The 21394-nt window shown below is 36.3% G+C and overlaps 1 protein-coding gene across 1 annotated transcript in view; it reads left to right on the top strand.

Moving 5' to 3' along the window:
• Positions 1-21394, top strand: part of CAND1 (cullin associated and neddylation dissociated 1) — a 47805-nt gene that overhangs the window by 11562 nt on the left and 14849 nt on the right. The window contains exons 2-7 of the mRNA XM_033221359.1: positions 1483-1626; positions 14378-14532; positions 16773-16896; positions 19136-19392; positions 19477-19582; positions 20675-20820. Coding sequence (XP_033077250.1) covers positions 1483-1626; positions 14378-14532; positions 16773-16896; positions 19136-19392; positions 19477-19582; positions 20675-20820 — 932 coding nt within the window. The remainder of the gene's footprint in view (positions 1-1482; positions 1627-14377; positions 14533-16772; positions 16897-19135; positions 19393-19476; positions 19583-20674; positions 20821-21394) is intronic.

Genomic DNA, 21394 nt, shown 5'->3' with positions numbered 1-21394 from the left:
CTTAAAATTACCTTAATGTAATGCATTTCTAAATTATTAAGTTGTTTTGCCAGCTTTTACCACATCGTGTATTACCCCTGTTGCGGACTGTCTCCATAGCTGTTTATCAGTTCGGCTCCAATAGTTGTTTTTTTATTTAAACATGGATTTTGACATTTCTCTGTAGTGTACAAAATAATATATTTTTACTAAAACTGAATCTGGTTCAAATAAAGGAAAAGAGCGCTAACTAGTTATCTTAGTTGGATGGCTTCCATAAGTGGAGGGGAGCCAAGAATTATGGGACAAGTTCATTTGGCTTTTAAGGAGGTCTTAGGGCTTTATTTGAATGTGATTATCTCATATTCTGAGAAATCACTTTTAAAACAATGAATTTTTGGTAAAGCATGTGGAGAAGAAAATCTGAGACTCTATTTTTACCTTATTTTACCTGACACTCTATTAATTTTGTCCACTATTCACTCCTTTCATTTAAAGCGAGATTAGATGATTAATCACTCTGGGTTTTTGCCAGGCTGTTCCTTCCTTTGGCAATGGTTCTTAAGGGGAGGGGAGGTGGGAGATGTCAGGGGGAGCTACTTTCTAGAATCACCGCTTCACTATTTTGAAAATAAGCCTGGTGGCTGGGCACGGTGGCTCATGCTTGTAATCCCAGCACTGTGGGAGGCCGAGGCAGGTGGATTACCTGTGGTCAGAAGTTCGAGACCAGCCTGGGCAACATGGTGAAACCCTGTCTCTACTAAAAATACAAAAATTAGCCAGGTGTGGTGACAGGCACCTGTAATCTCAGCTACTTGAGAGGCTGAGGCAGGAAAATAGCTTGAACCTGGGAGGCACAGGTTGCAGTCAGCCGAGATCCTGCCATTACACCCCAGCCTGGGTGACAGAGGAAGACTCCCTCTACAAAAAAAAAAAAATAATGAAAAAGAAAATAGGCCTATACCTAGTGATGGGTATTTTGGAAAATTTCCAGTAATATGTGACCACCCCCCACAATGCAACATACTTGTTTTGAAAGTGTTTTTAATATTTGGAAGGTATTCTTAATGTTTATGGTTAAGGGCTTCCTAGATAGAATTCAAATCCCATGTAAAGGAAAAGTAAAGAGGAACTTTTCTTACCTAAAAGCAGTGATGCAGTTAATTTGAATGAAAGAGTGCTCACTGTAGGTCCTGTTAGTCAGTTTGAGATCAAGACTAACCCGGGGAAAATAATTTTGGATAATGGTACCTCATATAAAAGCCTATCAGTACTTAAAAAATCTCTCACCCTCTCTCTGGATACAATAAATTTTAAGTACATTATTGCTCTTCCTTGGTAGCTTTTAGATTAAATTTATGATCACTTTTTTAAAAAAGTGAGTGAGTTTTATAATAAAAGATGTTCCTGTTGAGTGAATGGTATAGCACTGGATTTGAAAAATTATTATCTTTTTAAATTAATGCTCTAAAATTTTGAAATTAACAAATTTTTTTTTGATAGGTTTATGGCTACAAATGATTTGATGACGGAACTGCAGAAAGATTCCATCAAGTTGGATGATGATAGTGAAAGGAAAGTAGTGAAAATGATTTTGAAGTTACTGGAAGATAAAAATGGAGAGGTACAGAATTTAGCTGTCAAATGGTAAGTTGTTTTTTACTGGTTGAGTCTTTCTTTCTGCTCCCCCAACCCTGTTTTTAAAAACTCCTTGTACTATCTCTTTCTAGTGTTTGTGTTTAGAATTTTTAGGTGACTAATGTTTAGTGTTTGTATATGGTATATATAGTATATTTCCTTACAGCATGTAAGTTACTAAATGGTATTTTCTTTTAATTGTTACGAAGTACATGTAGGGTATTCCAAAAACAATGATTCTCTCATTTGTTTGACTATAGCCTACATTTTTAGCTGAGTTAAAGCCCTACTTGCTTCTGTATATCTCTGTATTCCAGTGGGGATGAAATGAAAATGAAATGATTAAGGAAAATTAAAAACCAATAATAATAACATTCTTTTTTTTTTAAGGCAGGGTCTCACCCTGTCTGCCAGGTGAGAGTGCAGTGGTGTGATGACAGCTCACTGCAGCCTTGACCTCCTGGGCTAAAATCCTTCTGCCTCATTTTAAAAATTTTTCTTGTAGAGACAAGGTCTCACTGTGTGGCCCAGGCTGGTCTTGAACTCCTGGACTCAAGCGATCCTCCCACCTTGGCCTCCCAAAGTGCTGGGATTGTAGGCATGAGCCACCATGCCCAGCCAAAAAACTAATAATAATAAAATTCTTAATAAAGAATAGCAGCAGTTAAACCATAAAGCAACACTGATGATACAATATGTATATTGTATCATCATCAGTTGATGCAATACACATATGATACAATAGTTACAGAGAGTCTTTTCTAAGAATTATGAAGATTCTGATTGTGTGTACAATGCAGTGGGGGCTTCTTGCTATGCATGATGTTGGCAGTTTGGTTTCTTATTTTTAGTAGGGTAAATAAAGAATTTGATTTCTGAATAAATTCCGTTAACATACTGATTTAGTTTATGAATGTCAACTTTTAGAAATTCTTAATTTACATATTTATTAGTATAACTTTTAGCCTCATAAAAATTATGGAATTATGCCTTTTTTTACATCATTATTTTTGGTACTGATTTAAATAAAGCATTATTCCACTGTTACTTCTTTTTAAAGGTTTTTAAGTTTGTTTTAGCCTAAACTTTTACATATCCCTTGTAAGAGTAAATAAAAATATGAGAACTAATTAGCATAAAATTTCCAGACATGCAATACAAATTTCTTTAACTTGGGACATTTGCAAGCTTAAAATAAAATGGGTCTTTCAAAAAATGGTGTTGTACGGGAGTGGTGGCACACACCTGTAATTCCAGCACTTTGGGAGGCCGAGGCAGGTGGATCACATGAGGTCAGGAGTTCGAGACCAGCCTGGGCAACATGTAGAAACCCTGTCTCTACTACAATACAAAAATTAGCCAGGCATGGTGGCGCACACCTGTAATCCCTGCTCTTGGGAGGCTGAGGCAGAATCGCTTGAACCTGGAAGGTGGAGGTTGCAGGGAGCCGAGATTGTGCCACTGCATGCCAGCATGGGTGACAGAGCAAGACTGTCATCTCAAAAAAAAGGTGTTGTAGAATAATACAGATGAGTCAGTAATTTCACTTTAATTCTTTATCTTTTAATATTTTTTTGCCATGTGCCTAATAAACAAAATTAAGCTTTGTTCAAAATATATCCTGAATGTTTCTCAACCTTTTAAAAAAATAAGTGTTTAAAAAAGTAGTCTTTGTCCCAAATTGAGAGTTGGGAGGTACGTCACTTTAGTATATATCTTAGTTCTTAGTCACTTGAGTATGAATCTTTACTCATTAGGAACCTGAGTTTCTTGACCTTTTGTTGATGTTTTACATTTATAATTAGAGGAGTTGGGGAGAAATAACATATATTCAAGAAAATAAAGGAATTAGGATATAAATAGAGTAGGAGATAAAATGATAATTAGTAAATAGTCTAAGAGCTGGGTCTTGGAGGATGGAAAATCCCAATAGATAGATTATTAAGCAGCCATATCAAAAAATTGGAAAAATTGAACAAAAACTTTCAATTTTTGGAAAAATTGAACAAAGAATTCATCACCCAAAAGAAAGATCCAGAAATATTTCACAGCGTCTTTAAAACCTCAAAAAAACAGATAATTCCAGTACAGAGAGTTGTAGTACTGTTTCAGAACATAGGGTAAGTATGAAAACCTTCCAAACTTTTATTTAAATTATATACTGATAACAGATCCTGACTAATGATAATACTTTAAAAAAAAAAGAAAGAAAATTATAGACTAGCTTCGTTTAAATGTTCAAAATAAAATATAGCAGTGTATTATTGGTAACATACTGTGACTAAGATCATACTGTGACTAAGATTTTAAGGGGGCAGTTCAGTATTATATGCTTTATTAATAGTTATTTCATAATGTTAATAAGTCAAAGGGAGAAAAAACTGGCTAGTTGTCAAGACACTGGTGAGAGTCAACATTGACTCTTGATTAAAACAAAACAAAACAAAAAGCACTTAGTTTACTTCGTATAATTAGAGAGGTGAAGAACTTCCAAAAACTAGCATCATACTTGATTTGTCATTAGAGTGAAGAACAGGTTGAAGATGTATTATTCCACTTGACAGAATTCATCATCTGTTCCAGGTAGAACATGTAACAACATAGGAATTGATGGGTCCTTCTTTAACATTAAAAGTGTACACATGCATGTACACACACACACACAGACTTTCTTCAGCCCACACACATTCAGTGCCCCCCCGACACACACACACATACACACAGTTATTTCAGCCCAAAAGTTATAAAATACCAGATAGATTCACCCTAAAGTCAGGGACAAGGCAAATATGTGTATCTCTCTGCTGTTTCTTTTGAGGGTATTAACCACTTTTAAGACAGAGAGTTGGGAAGAAAATTAGAGGCATAAGAAATGAAAAGTGTATGTGGGAAAAACAAGTCAGTTAAGAAAAATTGAATTTATAAAAAGAATTCAGTGAGGTAGGAAGTAAAATTTATAAAATTAGTAGCTTTTATATAAGCTTTTGATAACTAGCTTTTCATGTGGGCAATTAGAAGATAATAGAAATGAACACCCATTTATTATAGCAACAGAAAGACAAAATAAATAGGAATAAATGTAACAAGAAATGTTACAATGGTGACTTGGATTGCAGTGTTGTGTGGTATAAGGTAAGATTACAGTTTTCTGTTGTTCCAAATTTATGAGAGAAACATTTAAAAATACTTTAAGATACAAAAATGTACTTGAACAAGCAGAGAGACATCTCATGCCCTTGGATGGGATAACTCCACATCATAAAGTTTTTGGTTCTCTTCAGGTTACTTTTATGCTAAACTAATTATAAAAATCATTACTTTTTTTTCCAGAAACTAGACAAACTGACTAAAGTATATTAGAGTTGAGAGTGAGCATGTACTGAAGCTAGTCAAGAAAACTCTGAACAGGTAGAACAATTGCTGAAGGTAGAGAGGTGTTGGTTAGCCCTATAAATATTATGTCTCTATAATCAAAGCAGTGAGGTAGTGGGGCATTACTCGACCAGTGATGTAAAATAGAATGTAAAGTATGTTATGAAGGTGGCGTCACTGGGAAAAAGATGGACCTTTTTCAAATGACTGGATAATCATTTGATAAAATTGTATAATTTTATCATACAACATATCCAATCATGGTCACCATTATTCAGATTTTATTTACCATGAATTAGTTTTGCCTGTTACAAAACTTCATATAAATGGAATTATATAGTATGTGCTCTTGTGTGTGGCTCTTTTTGCTCTCATAATACCAGAAGTTCATCCATGTTGTGTATATTAGTAGTTCATGCCTTTTTATTAATGATTAGTAGTCCATTGATTGTTTACTCATTTGATTTCTTTCACGGATTTGACTACTGTGAATAAATATACAGTGAACGTTTGTGTGCACGTCCCGTTCAGGACGTGTGTCTTTATCTTTTACTGATACCCAAGAGTGAAACTGCTCTTATTCACTTAGCTCTTTATGAAAATGCCAAATTTTTTCCCAAAGTCTATCTACCACTTTATGTGAAAGTACCAGTTGCTCCACATTCTCACCAGCCATTTGGTTGTGTCAGTTTTTAATTGTAGCCACCTCAGTAGGTGTGTAAGTGTGGTTTTAATTTCTATTTCCGTGGTAACTAATGATGTCAAGCACTGTTTCATGTGTTTTTTGGCCATTTGTTTTTTTTTGTGCATGGACTTTTTATTATCAAGTTGTAGTTCTCTGAATTTGATGAGCTTAAGTTTTTAATTTTGGTTTTGAATTTACTTCAGTTTGATTTAATTTGTAAGTTAATTTAAAATTTTCTTTTATGGTTATTGTTTTCTGTGTCCTAAGAAATCTTTGTTTACCTTAGGTTGTAAAGGTTTTCTCCAAATAAGATTTCTAATTTTAGCTTTACTTTTAGTTCTATGATCTATCTTGAATTTATTTTTGCAAAGGATATGAAGTAGGAATAACGTTTTCTTTTTTTCTCCAAATGGACAGTTGGTGCAGCACCATTTATTGAAAAGACCTTCCTTCCCTACTGAATTACTTTGGCATCATTGTCAAAAAATCAATTGACTATAAAAGTGTGGGTCTATTTATAGATGCTGTTTTGTTCCATTGGTTTATTTGTCTGTACTTATACCAGTACAACACTTGGATTCATTTTAGCTCGATGTTTATCAACTTTGGCATTACTGACTCTTTGGGCCAGGTAATTCTTTTTTGTTGTTGGTAACTATGTATGCTGTGTACTGTAGAGTGTTTAGCAGCATCCCTGGCCTTTACTAAGTATTTGCTGATAGCATTCCCACCTCTCCCAGTTGTGACAATCACAAATGTCTCCAGGCATTGCCACATGTCTCTTGGAGAGCAAAAATTGTCCTGTTGAGAAACATGGGTGTAGATAGTAAATGTAAAGTAAAAGGTAGTTTAAGTTCTCTGGCTTCATTCTTCCTTTTTCAAGAGTAGTTTCGTTTTTTTAGGTCCTTTATATTTCCATGTAAATTTTAGAGTTGTCGACTTGTATTCTTAAAAGTAAGCTTGCTTAAATTTTGATTAAAATTGTGTTGAAGCTTTCGGAGTATTTGAGAAGAATTCATGTATTAACAATACTTAGTCTTTCAACCATGAACCATAGTATCTCATACTTGTTAAAGTCGTTTTTGCTGAGTCCTCAGGATTTTCTACCTAAACAATCATGTCATCAGTGAATATCCCTTTCTTTCAATCCTGATTTTGATAATTTGTGTTCCTTTTTTTTAATCATCAAATAATTGAATCAGGAACTTACCAGGTTTACTAATCTTAATTAAAGACCTGACTTGTAGGTTTATTAATTTTGTCTGTTTGTTGTCTGTTTCATTGATTTCTTCTGTGATTATTGCTTTCCTAATGGCTTTCTTTCTAATTTAAATATATAAAGGTATATATTTTCCTCTAAGTATGTCTTTAGCTACATCCTACAAATTTTGGTATATTCATTATCATTCAGTTTGAAATATTTTTAATTTTTGATGTGATTTTTTTAAATCCATTGATTATTTAGAAGCAGTTTCCAAATAATTTGGAGGTTTTTTTTTACAGGTTTATAATTTAATTCTACTGTGGTCAGGGTACTTTCTTTTAACATTTATTGAGATTTGTTTTGTGGTATACCACGTGGTAGGTCGTGGCAAATGTTCTATATATGCTTGAAAGTGTATTCTGCAGTTGTTGGGTAAAGTGTTTTATAAGTATCAGGTCAAGGTATTTGATAGTGTTCAGATTATTATTATTATTATTATTATTATTTATTTATTTATTTTTTTTTTAGACTCCAGTCTGTCACCCAGGCTGGAGTGCAGTGGTATGATCTTTGCTCACTGCAACCTCCACCTCCCAGGTTCAAGCGATTCTCAGACTGCCTCAGCCTCCCAAGTAACTGGGGTTACAGACGCACACCATCACACTCACCTAATTTTTGTATTTTTAGTAGAGATAGGGTTTCACCATGTTGGCCTGGCTGGTCTCGAACTCCTGACCTCAAGTAATCTGCCCACCTCGGCCTCCCAAAGAGCTGGTACTTTAGGCATAAGCCACCACGCCCAGCTGTCCTTTCTGATTTTTTGTTTAGTTGATCTGTTGACTGTTAAGAAGGATGATTTTAAAACTGTATAATATTAAAGACAAAATTGTTCTGATATTTGTTTAAACAGTAAGAAATACTTTAATCAGGACTATTGTGATAGGTGTAAAGACTATTGCAATAGGAGAGAGAGATTGGTCTCAACTTCAAATACTACGAAAGTGGAAATTTATAGCCAAAAAGCGGAAATAGTCAGAGATGGAACATTACATAAGAACAAACATCAAGGGTGGTGATATTCTCGCTACAATTGAGGTAGGCCTGGCAAGGACAGGGGCCCACGGTCAAGAACTGCTTGTTGAGAAGAGTGCTCAGATGTGGCTTAGTAAAGTTTGGTCAGAGTCTTTGTCAATGACTAGGTACATACACATTTATAATAGTGATGTCTTCTTGATGTATGACCCTTTTATGAGTATAAGACATTTCTCTTTATCTCTGGTAATACACCTTACCTTGAAATATATTTTCACTGATCTTAGTTATATAGCCACTCCCATTTGTTTCAAGATTGGTTTTTGTGCATATGTATCTTTTTTATTTCTTGTTTTATCTGTTTTTTTACAATTGTTTTTTGTAGATAGCAGGTAGTTAAGTCTTGTTTTTTCTTTTATTCAGTTTTATAATTACTGCCCTTTATTTTTTTTATATTTATTTATTTTTTATTATACTTTAAGTTCGAGGGTACATGTGCATAACATGCAGGTTTGTTACATATGTATAGTTGTGCCATGTTGGTGTGCTGCACCCATCAACTCGTCATTTACATCAGGTATAACTCCCAATGCAATCCCTCCCCCTTCCCCCTCCCCGTGATAGGCCCCAGTGTGTGATGTTCCCCTTCCCGAGTCCAAGTGATCTCATTGTTCAGTTCCCACCTATGAGTGAGAACATGCGGTGTTTGGTTTTCTGTTCTTGCGATAGTTTGCTGAGAATGATGGTTTCCAGCTGCATCCATGTCCCTACAAAGGACACAAACTCATCCTTTTTTAATGGCTGCATAGTATTCCATGATGTATATGTGCCACATTTTCTTAATCCAGTCTGTCACAGATGGACATTTGGGTTGATTCCAAGTCTTTGCTGTTGTGAATAGTGCTGCAATAAGCATACATGTGCATATGTCTTTATAGCAGCATGATTTATAATCCTTTGGGTATATACCCAGTAATGGGATGCCTGGGTCATATGGGACTTCTAGTTCTAGATCCTTGAGGAATCACCATACTGTTTTCCATAATGGTTGAACTAGTTTACAATCCCACCAGCAGTGTAAAAGTGTTCCTATTTCTCCACCTCCTCTCCAGCACCTGTTGTTTCCTGTCTTTTGAATGATTGCCATTCTAACTGGTGTGAGATGGTATCTCATTGTGGTTTTGATTTGCATCTCTCTGATGGCCAGTGATGATGAGCATTTTTTCATGTGTCTGTTGGCTGTATGAATGTCTTCTTTTGAGAAATGTCTGTTTATATCCTTTGCCCACTTTTTGATGGGGTTGTTTGTTTTTTTCTTGTAAATTTGTTTGAGTTCTTTGTAGGTTCTGGATATTAGCCCTTTGTCTGATGAGTAGATTGCAAAAATTTTCTCCCATTCTGTAGGTTGCCTGTTCACTCTGATGGTAGTTTCTTTTGCTGTGCAGAAGCTCTTTAGTTTAATGAGATCCCATTTGTCAATTTTGGCTTTTGTTGCCGTTGCTTTTGGTGTTTTAGACATGAAGTCCTTGCCCATGCCTATGTCCTGAATGCTATTACCTAAGTTTTCTTCTAGGGTTTTTGTGGTATTCGGTCTAACATTTAAGTCTCTAATCCATCTTGAATTAATTTTCGTATACGGAGTAAGGAAAGGATCCAGTTTCAGCTTTCTACTTATGGCTAGCCAATTTTCCCAGCACCATTTATTAAATAGGGAATCCTTTCCCCATTTCTTGTTTTTCTCAGGTTTATCAAAGATCAGATGGCTGTAGATGTGTGGTATTATTTCTGAGGACTCTGTTCTGTTCCATTGGTTTATATCTCTGTTTTGGTACCAGTACCATGCTGTTTTGGTTACTGTAGCCTTGTAGTATAGTTTGAAGTCAGGTATCATGATGCCTCCAGCTTTGTTCTTTTGACTTAGGATTGTCTTGGCAATGCGGGCTCTTCTTTGGTTCCATATGAACTTTAAAGCAGTTTTTTCCAATTCTGTGAAGAAACTCATTGGTAGCTTGATGGGGATGGCATTGAATCTATAAATGACCTTGGGCAGTATGGCCATTTTCACAATATTGATTCTTCCTATCCATGAGCATGGTATGTTCTTCCATTTGTTTGTGTCCTCTTTTATTTCACTGAGCAGTGGTTTGTAGTTCTCCTTGAAGAGGTCCTTTACTTCCCTTGTAAGTTGGATTCCTAGGTATTTTATTCTCTTTGAAGCAATTGTGAATGGAAGTTCATTCATGATTTGGCTCTCTGTTTGTCCGTTACTGGTGTATAAGAATGCTTGTGATTTTTGCACATTAATTTTGTATCCTGAGACTTTGCTGAATTTTCTTATCAGCTTAAGGAGATTTTGGGCAGAGACAATGGGGTTTTCTAAATATACAATCATGTCATCTGCAAACAGGGACAATTTGACTTCTTCTTTTCCTAACTGGATACCCTTGATTTCTTTCTCTTGCCTGATTGCCCTAGCCATAACTTCCAACACTATATTGAATAGGAGTGGTGAGAGAGGGCATCCCTGTCTTGTGCCAGTTTTCAAAGGGAATTTTTCCAATTTTTGCCCATTCAGTATGATATTGGCTGTGGGTTTGTCATAAATAGCTCTTATTATTTTGAGATACGTTCCATCAATACCGAATTTATTGAGTGTTTTTAGCATGAAGACTGCCCTTTATTTTTTATTGTTAATTGTTAAATACAGCATTTCAATTTTTTATGATTCTTATTTTATTTTATTTGTTTGAGATGGAGTTTTGCTCTTGTTGCCTACGCTGGAGTGCAGTGGCGCCATCTCAGCTCACCACAGCCTCCGCCTCCTGGTTTCAAGTGATTCTCCTGCCTCAGCCTCCCGAGTAGCTGGGATTACAGGCACGCACCACCATGTCCAGCTAATTAATAATAACATTGTCTTTTTTTAAGGTAGGGTCTCACCCTGTCACCCAGGTGAGAGTGCAGTGCTGTGATCACAGCTCATTGCAGCCTTGACTTACTAGGTTCCAGTGATCCTCACCTCAGCCTCCCTAGTAGTTGGGACCACAGGTGCATGCCACCACAACCAGCTAATTTTAGTATTTTTGGTAGAGACGGGGTTTTGCCGTGTTGCCCAGGCTGGGCAAGCTCAAGGAGCCTACTTGCCTCAGTCTCCCAAAGTACTGGGATTACAGTAGTGACTCGCCACTATTCTGCTGAAAACTAGAACTCTTTAAGTTCATTTTTTGAGTTCCTTTTAACTCCGCTTCCAATTTTTATTGTTTTATATTCGGTCTCTTCATGTATCTGCCATGTTTCCGTTAACACTGCCTTCATTTTGGATTAGGCTGTATTTTTTTTTTTTCTTTTTTTTTTTTGAGACGGAGTCTTGCTCTGTCGCCCAGGCTAGAGTGCAGTGGGTTCACGCCATTCTCCTGCCTCAGCCTCCCGAGTAGCTGGGACTACAGGCGCCCGCCACCTCGCCCGGCTGGGTTTTTGTATTTTTTAGTAGAGATGGGGTTTCACCGTGTTAGCCAGGATGGTCTCGATCTCCTGACCTCGTGATCCGCCCGCCTCGGCCTCCCAAAGTGCTGGGATTACAGACTTGAGCCACCGCGCCCGGCCGGATTAGGCTGTATTTGACCTTTCAGTTTTTTAATTTTTATCGTTTAAATCACCAAATTGCCCTGCCTTCTACTTCTCTGGTCAAGCAGTCAGAAGTCATCAATTGAGCATCTATTTGAGACACTGATCTGAGCATTTATCAAATTAAATTTTCATGATGTCACTTATGCTTCAAAAAATGCATTGGCTTCCAGTTTTATCACATTTAAAGTCATTGACCAGACTTTAAGAGTTCTCTATAATATCATAGGCGATTACTTTTCCTATGGTGTTTTCCATCTGCCTTTTGTATCAGGCAGTTCTTTTTACTCCTAATTTTTTTCAATATACATTCTACTTGTTTTAGTTTCTGGTCTTTACAAGAGCTTGTTTCCTCAGTTGAAATGCTCTTCTTTTTAGCTATCTCATGAAAGCTCAGTACCAGCCTGGCACGGTCACTTATGCCTATAATCCCAGCACTTTGGGAGGCCAAGGCAGGTGGCTCACTTGAGGTCAGGAGTTCAAGACCAGCCTAGTCAACATGGTGAAACCCCGTCTCTACTAAAAATACAGAAATTAATGGGGCATGTTGGTATACACCTATTAATGGGGCATGTTGGTATACACCTGTAGTCCCAGCTACTTGGGAGGCTGAGGCATGAGAATCACTTGAACCTCGGAGGCTGAGGTTACAGTGTGCCAACATCACACCACTGCATTCCAGCCTGGCGACAGAGCAAGACTGTCTCTCAAAAAAAAAAAAAAATTAATACCTAAAAATCTGACTGTTAATGTTCAGTCTTTTACCCTGTAAATGCTGACATTGCATTTAAAAGGTTTTTTTTTTAATTTGTTTTTAATCATGACAGAGTAGTGAATGCCTTCTTTATTTCATAAATAGTTATGTGAGTTCCATAGTCCATCAACCAGATGGTTAAGTTTTTGAAGATAGGGGGCCATACTGTCTTTGTTATTCAATAATTTTGAATACAGTGACTTCTTAATATAAGGGTCCTTAAACCCTGCAGCGTGGAACCGTACAGATCCTTGGCCTGTTGGGAACTGGGCTGCACAGCAGGAGGAGAGCAGAGGGTGAGCCATCCTTACTGCCTGAGCTTTGCCTCCTGTCAGACCAGCAGTGGAATTCAATTCTTATAGGAGCACGAATCCTATTGTAAACTGTGCGTGCAAGGGATCTAGGTGGCGGGCTCCTTATGAGAATCTAATGCCTGATGATCTGAGGTGGAACAGTTCATCCTGAAACCGCCTCCTCTGCAAATCCGTGGAAATTGTCTTCCACAAAATTGGTCCCTGCTGCCAAAATGGTTGGGAGCTGCTGTCTTAATGATATTCATGTACTAAACTTACCTACTAAAATCTATGAGAAGAACACAAAAGAAGGACTTTCCTCCATTCTCAAGAAGTGGTTCAATTGGTGAACATAATGCAAACTTGTAACAACATCCATAATAGTAATGAGAAAAGTATATGCAAGATGCTTTGGGAACACAGGGTAGTGTAGTATTCACTTGTTTTCATCTTTACAACCAGTTACTTTTTGCTTTTAACATTTAGACAGGAATATAAAAGGCACATTGTTTTATAAATTAAGATTCAAGGGCAGTGGAAATTCTTTTGGTTCATGAGGTGGTGTTTGGTGATAGGAAGAAAGGGTCAAAGTTGGCAAAGTGATGCAGATTTAGTGTCCTTTATCTGAAATGCTTGTGACCAGAGTGTGTTTCATATTTTGTATTTTTCCAGATTTTGGAATATTTGCATATACAAAATGAGATAACTTGGGGATGGAACCCAAGTCTAAACATGAAATTCATTTATGTTTCATATATATCTCTTATACACATAGCCTGAAGGTAATTTTATATGATATTTTTGGTAATTCTGTACATTGAGGATAGGAAGGGAAGAAAATAATTCTGTGCGTGAAACAAAGCTTTGACTGACCAGCACATGAGGTCAGGTGTGGAATTTTCCACCATGGCACTCAAAGAGTTTTGAATTTTTAGATGAGGGATGCTAAATCTTTATGTTAGATGGAACTTCCATTGTAGGAAAAACTTCCTGTCAGGAGCAGACTCCTAATTCACCTATTGATTGATTGATTGATTGATTGATTGATTGAGACAGAGTCTCCTCTGGCCCAGGCTAGAGTGCAGTGGTGCAATCTCGGCTCACTGTAACCTCCACCTCCTGGGTTTAAGCAATTCTTGTGCCTCAGCTTCCCAAGTAGCTGGGACTACGGGCACATACCAGCACACTCAGCTAATTTTTTTTTTTTTGTATTTTTAGTAGGCATGGGGTTTCACTATGTTGGCCAGGCTGGTCTCGAACTCCTGGCCTCAAGTGATTCACCCACCTTGGCCTCCAAAAGTGCTGGGATTACAGGTGTGAGCCACTGCATCCGGTCTCACCTTTTTATTATTAAAAGGTTTTGTGCCAGCCATGGTGGTGTGTCCTTGTAGTTCTAGTTACTCAGGAGGCTGAAGTGGGAGGATTGCTTGAACCCAGGAGTTCAAGGCCAGTGTGAACAACAGTGAGAACCTGTCTCTTAAAAAAAATAAGAAATAAGTTTTCTCTGTATTTGTCAACTAATTAGCTTTAGGGGTATGACATGGGGTGTGATATGGAAAGCAGCTTCAGTTTCATGATACTAGAATGGAAATCAATGAGAAAAACTTGGAAACCAACTGCAAAAATCTTAACCAATCACAATTTTCTTATGTCGTTATTTGTATACTATTTATGATACAGACATGCTATATACTTTATCTTGAAAGTTCTAGGCAGAGAGGTTAACATTTCTACTTACGTATTTTCCTGTTTTTGTGCTTACCTAGATTTTTTAAAACAATTTCTTCTTTGTATTACAGTCTTGGTCCTTTAGTGAGTAAAGTGAAAGAATACCAAGTAGAGACAATTGTAGATACCCTCTGCACTAACATGCTTTCTGATAAAGAACAACTTCGAGACATTTCAAGTATTGGTCTTAAAACAGTAATTGGAGAACTTCCTCCAGCTTCCAGTGGTAAGCAAGAGCACATTTTTCTTCCTATTTGTTTTTATGTGGAGGTATTTCTCCCCACTTTTTTTCCCCTTCTGGCCAAGGAGGGAGGGAGGTGGCTGTCCTTACAGATGGTCGTAGGAATCCCTTTGGACAATTAAGAAAATTAAAGCTTGAAGCCTTATTTTTCTTAGAAGTAAATTAACTGTTAAAGGAATATTTCAATTGAACTTGTTTGTAGTATGTATTTTGGTGAAGGATTTTTATATGTTGGAGCAAGATTATACTGTGTGTACCATGACTGCAGACTAGAATTATGCCAACCTATGCAGTGAGGGAAGAGATAACCAAAATCTGTTTCCAGTGTTAATTTCACTTTGCGTCATATTTGCTATGTAAAATTTAACACCATTCAGACGTAGCTGTGAAATAGTTCAGTTTACTAGTAGCTTTAATGAAAGCTGAGCCTTTTACAGCTACTTGGTAATTAAACAAATTTAAAACTATGATTAATGTATTTGTCAACTAATTTAACTTTTGACCTTTGACAGAAATGTGTAGGTAATATAAATTTTAGAATTGGTCTTGACTACTAAACTATTGCTAAAATTAGCAGGCTAAAAGTTATTGTCTCATCTACAAAAGGTGAGATTATCACCTATTTCATGGGAAGATTTAGATTGGTAATAATGTAGTCTGGGGGGCCGGGCGAGGTGGCTCACCCCTGTAATCCCAGCACCTTGGGAGGCCAAGGTAGGTGGATCACCTGAGGTTGGGAGTTAGATACCAGCCTGACCAACATGGAGAAACCCCATCTCTCCTAAAAATACAAAATTAGCTGGGCGTGGTGGTGCATGCCTGTAATCCCAGCTACTTGGGAGGCTGAGGCAGGAGAATCACTTTAACTCAGGAGGCGGAGGTCGCAGTGAGCCGAGATGGTGCCATTGCACTCCAGCCTGGGGAACAAGAGCGAAACTCCATCTCAAAAAATAAAAAATAAAAAAACAAAAGAATAAATAATGTCGTCTGGGTATGTTATTTTCACTCATTTACTTAAATCATTCATTGTGCTAGTTTTCATGCTAAAGGCTGCATATGTAAACTAGTCTAAACATCAGTCATATGGGAGGTCTTACTATTCCTTCTAGTTTGTAGATGGGGGAACTGAAATTCAGAGAGATTATTAGGTTAATTCACCCAAAGTTGGGTGAGTAATTGGGTATAGATTCAAAACCATTATCTTTTAATACAAAAAGGGTGCTTTCTTCAATGTATCATACCAGTGTTATTTTACCCTTATTAAATAGTTACTTATTTCAGTAAAACATTTCAACAACTCAGAGGTATGTTATTTATATTTATATTTGTATTAGCTATGTATATATTTTTAAATTGTTTTTCTCTCATTGAAATATGTTTGCATTGAGCCAATTTCCGGTTTTTATAAGAATTTTTTTAACCATTCAGATTCTTTCTTTCATAGTGACTTGTTCTTTTTTTCTCTCATCAGTAACAACATGACCTACTTTAAGTAGTAACAGTTCTGATTTATGAGTCCTGGAACGAAGTTTCTACTTTATAATGAAGTTACGGAATCTTTGGGTTGGAAAGGACCTTATTAAAAGTTATGGCTAATTTTTCTTTTTAAGAAGCTGCTAAGCATTGGAGCTCAGAATATATGCTTTTTAATTCACTGAAGTTTAAAAGGCTAGTCTACTAGAGGAGACTCAAAAAGAGAAAACTCTCCTTACTGCTTTAGGGGTGCAAGCACTGCAGCTATTACTGGCTCCATAGCTAGCATTCATATCAATGCATACAGATTATCCAGTAGATAGAATAGTTATCTATCTACTATTACTAGTTATCTATAATATCTATTATTATCCAGTAGAAAGAATTGCTGACATCTGTATTTTCCCTGTGTCCTTTACCCCTTATGAAGTTGTCATCTCTAATTGTCATTTATGTCTAATAAGTTATTATAGAAAAACAGCCTGTTCTGAAAGATGTGTTTTTTTGCCACAGATCTCCTGTGTCTCATGATCAAGTGTGGAGTTGTTAAATATTTGGTCTAATTCTCGTTTATTTCTAATAAGTTATTTTATTGAAAAGCAGCCTGTTTTGAGAGATGTGTTTTTCTTCCCTGGATCTCTTGTGTCTCATGATCAAGTGTGGAGTTGTTAAATATTTGGTAACTACCATGAATATAAGAGGGAATTCAACATGCTTGCTTTGAAATTATTATTGCCTTCTTATTCATGCAGGCTCTGCATTAGCTGCTAATGTATGTAAAAAGATTACTGGACGTCTTACCAGTGCAATAGCAAAACAGGAAGATGTCTCTGTTCAGCTAGAAGCCTTGGATATTATGGCTGATATGTTGAGCAGGTAAGTGTGCCTGTTTATTTCCGTTACTTGTAATACAGATACTACATTGATTTACTAAAAACCCTTTCTAGTAAATACAATAAAACTTGGTGAAAAATTATTCATATTTAAATGGTGACTGTTTTATCAATTTGTGTGATTGGGGGTGAGGGGGAAATAAGCTAATTACACTAATGTATAAGTATATAATATTGTATAGTAAACATTTTATTGTTCTTTAATAAAACTTGTGATTTTAAATTTTTTAGCACAGTTCATGTTTTGTTTTACTTATATATTCTTGCATTCAGTGATGTATTTAGATAAGGAGATGTGCTGGTAGTTATGGATTTTCCAGTTAAAAGAATGCTGGTAATTTTTGGAACCATATTAATAGTGCATATTTTAGGGGAGGGAGGACCTTGGCTTTTATATATTTGTTGCCTTTTCACTTTCCTTTGGAAGTCAGATGTTAGAACATAGACCTAAGCAACTCCTAGGAGAAAATACCTTAAAGGACCTGTCAGTTTCTGATTCTCATAATCATTATAGGCCACCATTATTTGTGTGTATGTTTTTTGTGGCAAATTCATTTCAACTTAAAAACAATCAAGTGCCTTCATGTGGGTGTGTGGATGTGTGTGTATAAAGTGAGGAGCTATCATCCTGGCACTGAAAGAGCTTGTACTTTACGATAGGATATAAGAACACAAATGGCTGCAGGACAGAATGGGACTAAAGACTAACTGGGAGCATAGTGTGTTTGGGGTTTTAAAATGGAAGGATTCAAGAAAATTGTTTTTATGGAAAGTGGCATTTGAATTGGGTTTTGAAGAATGGGTAGCACTTCAATAGTTAGATGTGCCCAGGTATAGAATACATAAGTAGTATATGAATGGGGAAGCATATTCTAGTTTTCTAGAATATAGAATGAATAGAAAAGCAGTAGGAAATCATTCTGATAAATTGGGGTCATGTCGTGGTGGATGAGGAATTTGTGTTTAATTTGATAAACTGAAAATTCAGACTTTTTGTCCTATGTGTGATTTAATCACGAACAGTGATTGTCCTGGCACAAGTTTGGGTAGTAGTGACTCATTGAACTGTACATTTGCGATGCTTTGGAAGAGGGGTGTTGGAACAACAGGAACAATGAAACTATATATAGAGGAAAGCCAATAAGGGAGAGGGAGAACTCAAGAGAAGCTCAATTTTTTAGTGTTATGAATCCCCCCCTAAAAAAGCAATACAGAAAGTCAGAATACAGAAAATCATTTAGAGACTTTTGTTTGTTTGTTTGTTTGTTTGTTTTGAGATGGAGTCTCACTCTGTCACCCAGGCTAGAGTGCAGTTCCTTGATCTCAGCTTACTGCAACCTCCGCCTCCTGAGTTCAAGTGATTCTCCTGCCTCAGCTTCCTGAGTAGCTGGGCTTACAGATACCCACCACCTTGCCTGGCTAATTTTTGTAATTTTAGTAGAGACAGGGTTTTACCGTGTTGGCCAGGGTGGTCTCGAACGCCTAACCTCAAGGTATCCACCCACCTTGGCCTCCCAAAGTGCTGGGATTATAGGCATGAGCCACTGTGCCTGGCACAGAAAATCATTTAGAGATTTTGGAAGGACAAAGTGACAAGATTATTGTGTGGTTTTGGTGGTTATTGTTTGTGTTTGGTTTTGAGACAGGTTTTGGCCCAGGCTAGAGTGCATTGGCATGATCATGATTCATTGCAGCCTCAATTTACCGGGCTTAGGTGATCCTCCCACTTCAGCCTCCTGAGCAGCTGGGACTACAGGGATGCACCACCATACGCAGCTAATTTTTGTGTTTTTTGTAGAGATGAGGTTTTGCCATGTTGCTCAGGCTGGTCTCAAATTTCTGGGCTCAAGCGATCTGCCTTTCTCAGCCTCCCAAAGTGCTGGGATTACAGGTGTGAGCCATCATGCCCAGCCTTGTTTTGTTTTTTTTAAAAATACTTTCCCAAGCCAATTGATTAGATAACCTATAATTGGGGATTTAGGTCTAGATTCCCGGAGTCAGTTTGGCAATGTAAATTTCAATGCCGCATTCACTTAGCTCAGGTTTCAGTTGCATTTTAGATAAAGTAAGAATTTAATTTTCCTTTCACTCTGAATTTGAATTAGTCTCAACTAAATTTGTGTTCTGAATATTTACATTGAGGTCAGAGGCCAGACATTTAGTAGTGGCCAGGCATCTTGAATTCATTTGTTGTTTTCTTTCTTTTTTTATTTTATTTTAAGGCAAGGAGGACTTCTTGTTAATTTCCATCCTTCAATTCTGACCTGTCTGCTTCCCCAGTTGACCAGCCCTAGACTTGCAGTGAGGAAAAGAACCATTATCGCTCTTGGCCATCTGGTTATGAGCTGTGGAAATATAGTTTTTGTAGATCTTATTGAACATCTGTTGTCAGAGTTGTCCAAAAATGATTCTATGTCAACAACCAGAACCTACATACAATGTATTGCTGCTATTAGTAGGCAAGCTGGTCATAGAATAGGTAAGAAATCTTTAAAAGTTTTAAAGTTTTCTTTAATTAAAAACATTAATGCATGTTTTTAAAGAACCATTATGCTTTTCTTAGGTGAATACCTTGAGAAGATAATTCCTTTGGTGGTAAAATTTTGCAATGTAGATGATGATGAATTGAGAGAGTACTGTATTCAAGCCTTTGAATCATTTGTAAGAAGGTAAGTTTTTAAGATCTCTGTTTTTTCCAAAAAGCTTTTCCTTCAGAATAGAATCATAAGATCTACCTTAGGTGTGTGAGGAGAAGCGGCCTATTGGATTTCAGATATAACAGACAATACAGTATTTGAAATTAATGTCATCTTGCTATTATAAAATGTAGTCATCACATTTATTTTGAAAATTTTTCTTGTCATTGTTAGGACTTTAAAGAATTTGAGAAAGGTATTTATAATTATTTCGGGTTTACTTTAGAAGGGAAGAAATGCCAGTGTAATAATGTAGTCTGTACTGAAAGCCCAGCAGGATAAATTATTTGTCAGAAATAAATAGTGAATTGTCTTTTCAACAATTTCTTAGGTCACATCCATTTAGCTAGGTCAGTGATTCTCAATTTGGAAACTGATTCTAATATATTTTTTAAAAGCTTAGTAAAAATTGTATATTTGTGTACTGGAAGGCAATACAAGATAAGTAACAGAATTTTTGCTCTTGACTAATGCAGTAGCATGGTGTCTTGAGGCCTTACACCAGTAAATGTCTTCTGCATTTATCCCTTGACACTTCCGGTTTTGAGAAGTGGCTTTTAATCATATCATATTATGAAAATTAGAAATTGTTGGATTCATTTTTGTTCCTTTAGTTGACAAACACAAAGTATTCTTTTATTTGCTGGCCCTATGGGCATTTATATGTTCTGTCCTCTTATTACATCGCTAGAAGACCAAGCCTAGGTGAATATGCACTGACATTTCCACAAATAATCCTGGTTACTGAAGAGCACATTCATCTGGGTTTGGTTTTCTAATAACATGTTGAGTGTATACCGATTTCTATCTATACTGCCACACATTAACCATAACATAGTTAAAATGGGGATTAAGGGAGTTGATCTTAAAATTGATTAAATAAGTAAAATTTGAAAGGTAAACCTTTTAAAATTGTAAGTCCATGGGAGAGAAAGAGCAAGAATCATTGGTGCTAGATAGTATGAGAATTACTATGTTATTGCTGGTGATAAAGCAAACTGTGGCAGGTAATGAATCAAGGAGAAAAATACAGCTCTTCAAGGCAGCTTTTGTTTTTGCCTTTAGATGTCCTAAGGAAGTATATCCTCATGTTTCTACCATTATAAATATTTGTCTTAAATATCTTACCTATGATCCAAATTATAATTATGATGATGAAGATGAAGATGAAAATGCAATGGATGCTGATGGTGGTGATGACGATGATCAAGGTATTTCAAATTAAATAGAATCTTTTAAATTTTTGTGAAAGACAGTTATAAATGGAGATGATTCTTAGTGCAAATTGTACTGTTTGTTTTATTTAGTTATAATAGTGAAAAGGGAAATGATCTCAATATTTGACAATAGCAGATTAAGTTAGAGGGCATCTATGTATTGAACTGTTATGCAACACATTAAAAAATCATGTCTAAAAATTATTCATTAATGCTCTTAATAAGGTGAGTGAAAAGTATGTAGCAAAAATTGCTCACCATGTCCCAATTTTATTACTTTAAGTATACAGAAAAAAATCTATATATTTACAACTAGTACCATTACCACTTGTTTTCTCTTGGCTAGCAACTATATGTGATTTCTGGTTTTAAGTACTATTCAAATTTTCTACAAAGCATTTTTGTAAGGAGATAAACCGAGGTTTTAGAAAGAATTGAATCTGTAGATATACATATTTAGGGCAGCTTGGTTTGAAAGAATATTAGTTTGTTTGTTCATAGTTCAGGAAAAATTCTTAATACTGTTTGAGGCCCCATTTAACGTTCATTAATAGCTTACAACGTTTCT

This window comes from Trachypithecus francoisi, unplaced genomic scaffold (genome assembly GCF_009764315.1).
Source record: "Trachypithecus francoisi isolate TF-2019V2 unplaced genomic scaffold, Tfra_2.0 Lachesis_group11, whole genome shotgun sequence".
NCBI classification, from domain to species: domain Eukaryota; kingdom Metazoa; phylum Chordata; class Mammalia; order Primates; family Cercopithecidae; genus Trachypithecus; species Trachypithecus francoisi.
The sequence above is the reverse complement of the archived record's forward strand: the minus strand, read 5'-3'. Positions and strand labels throughout refer to the sequence as shown.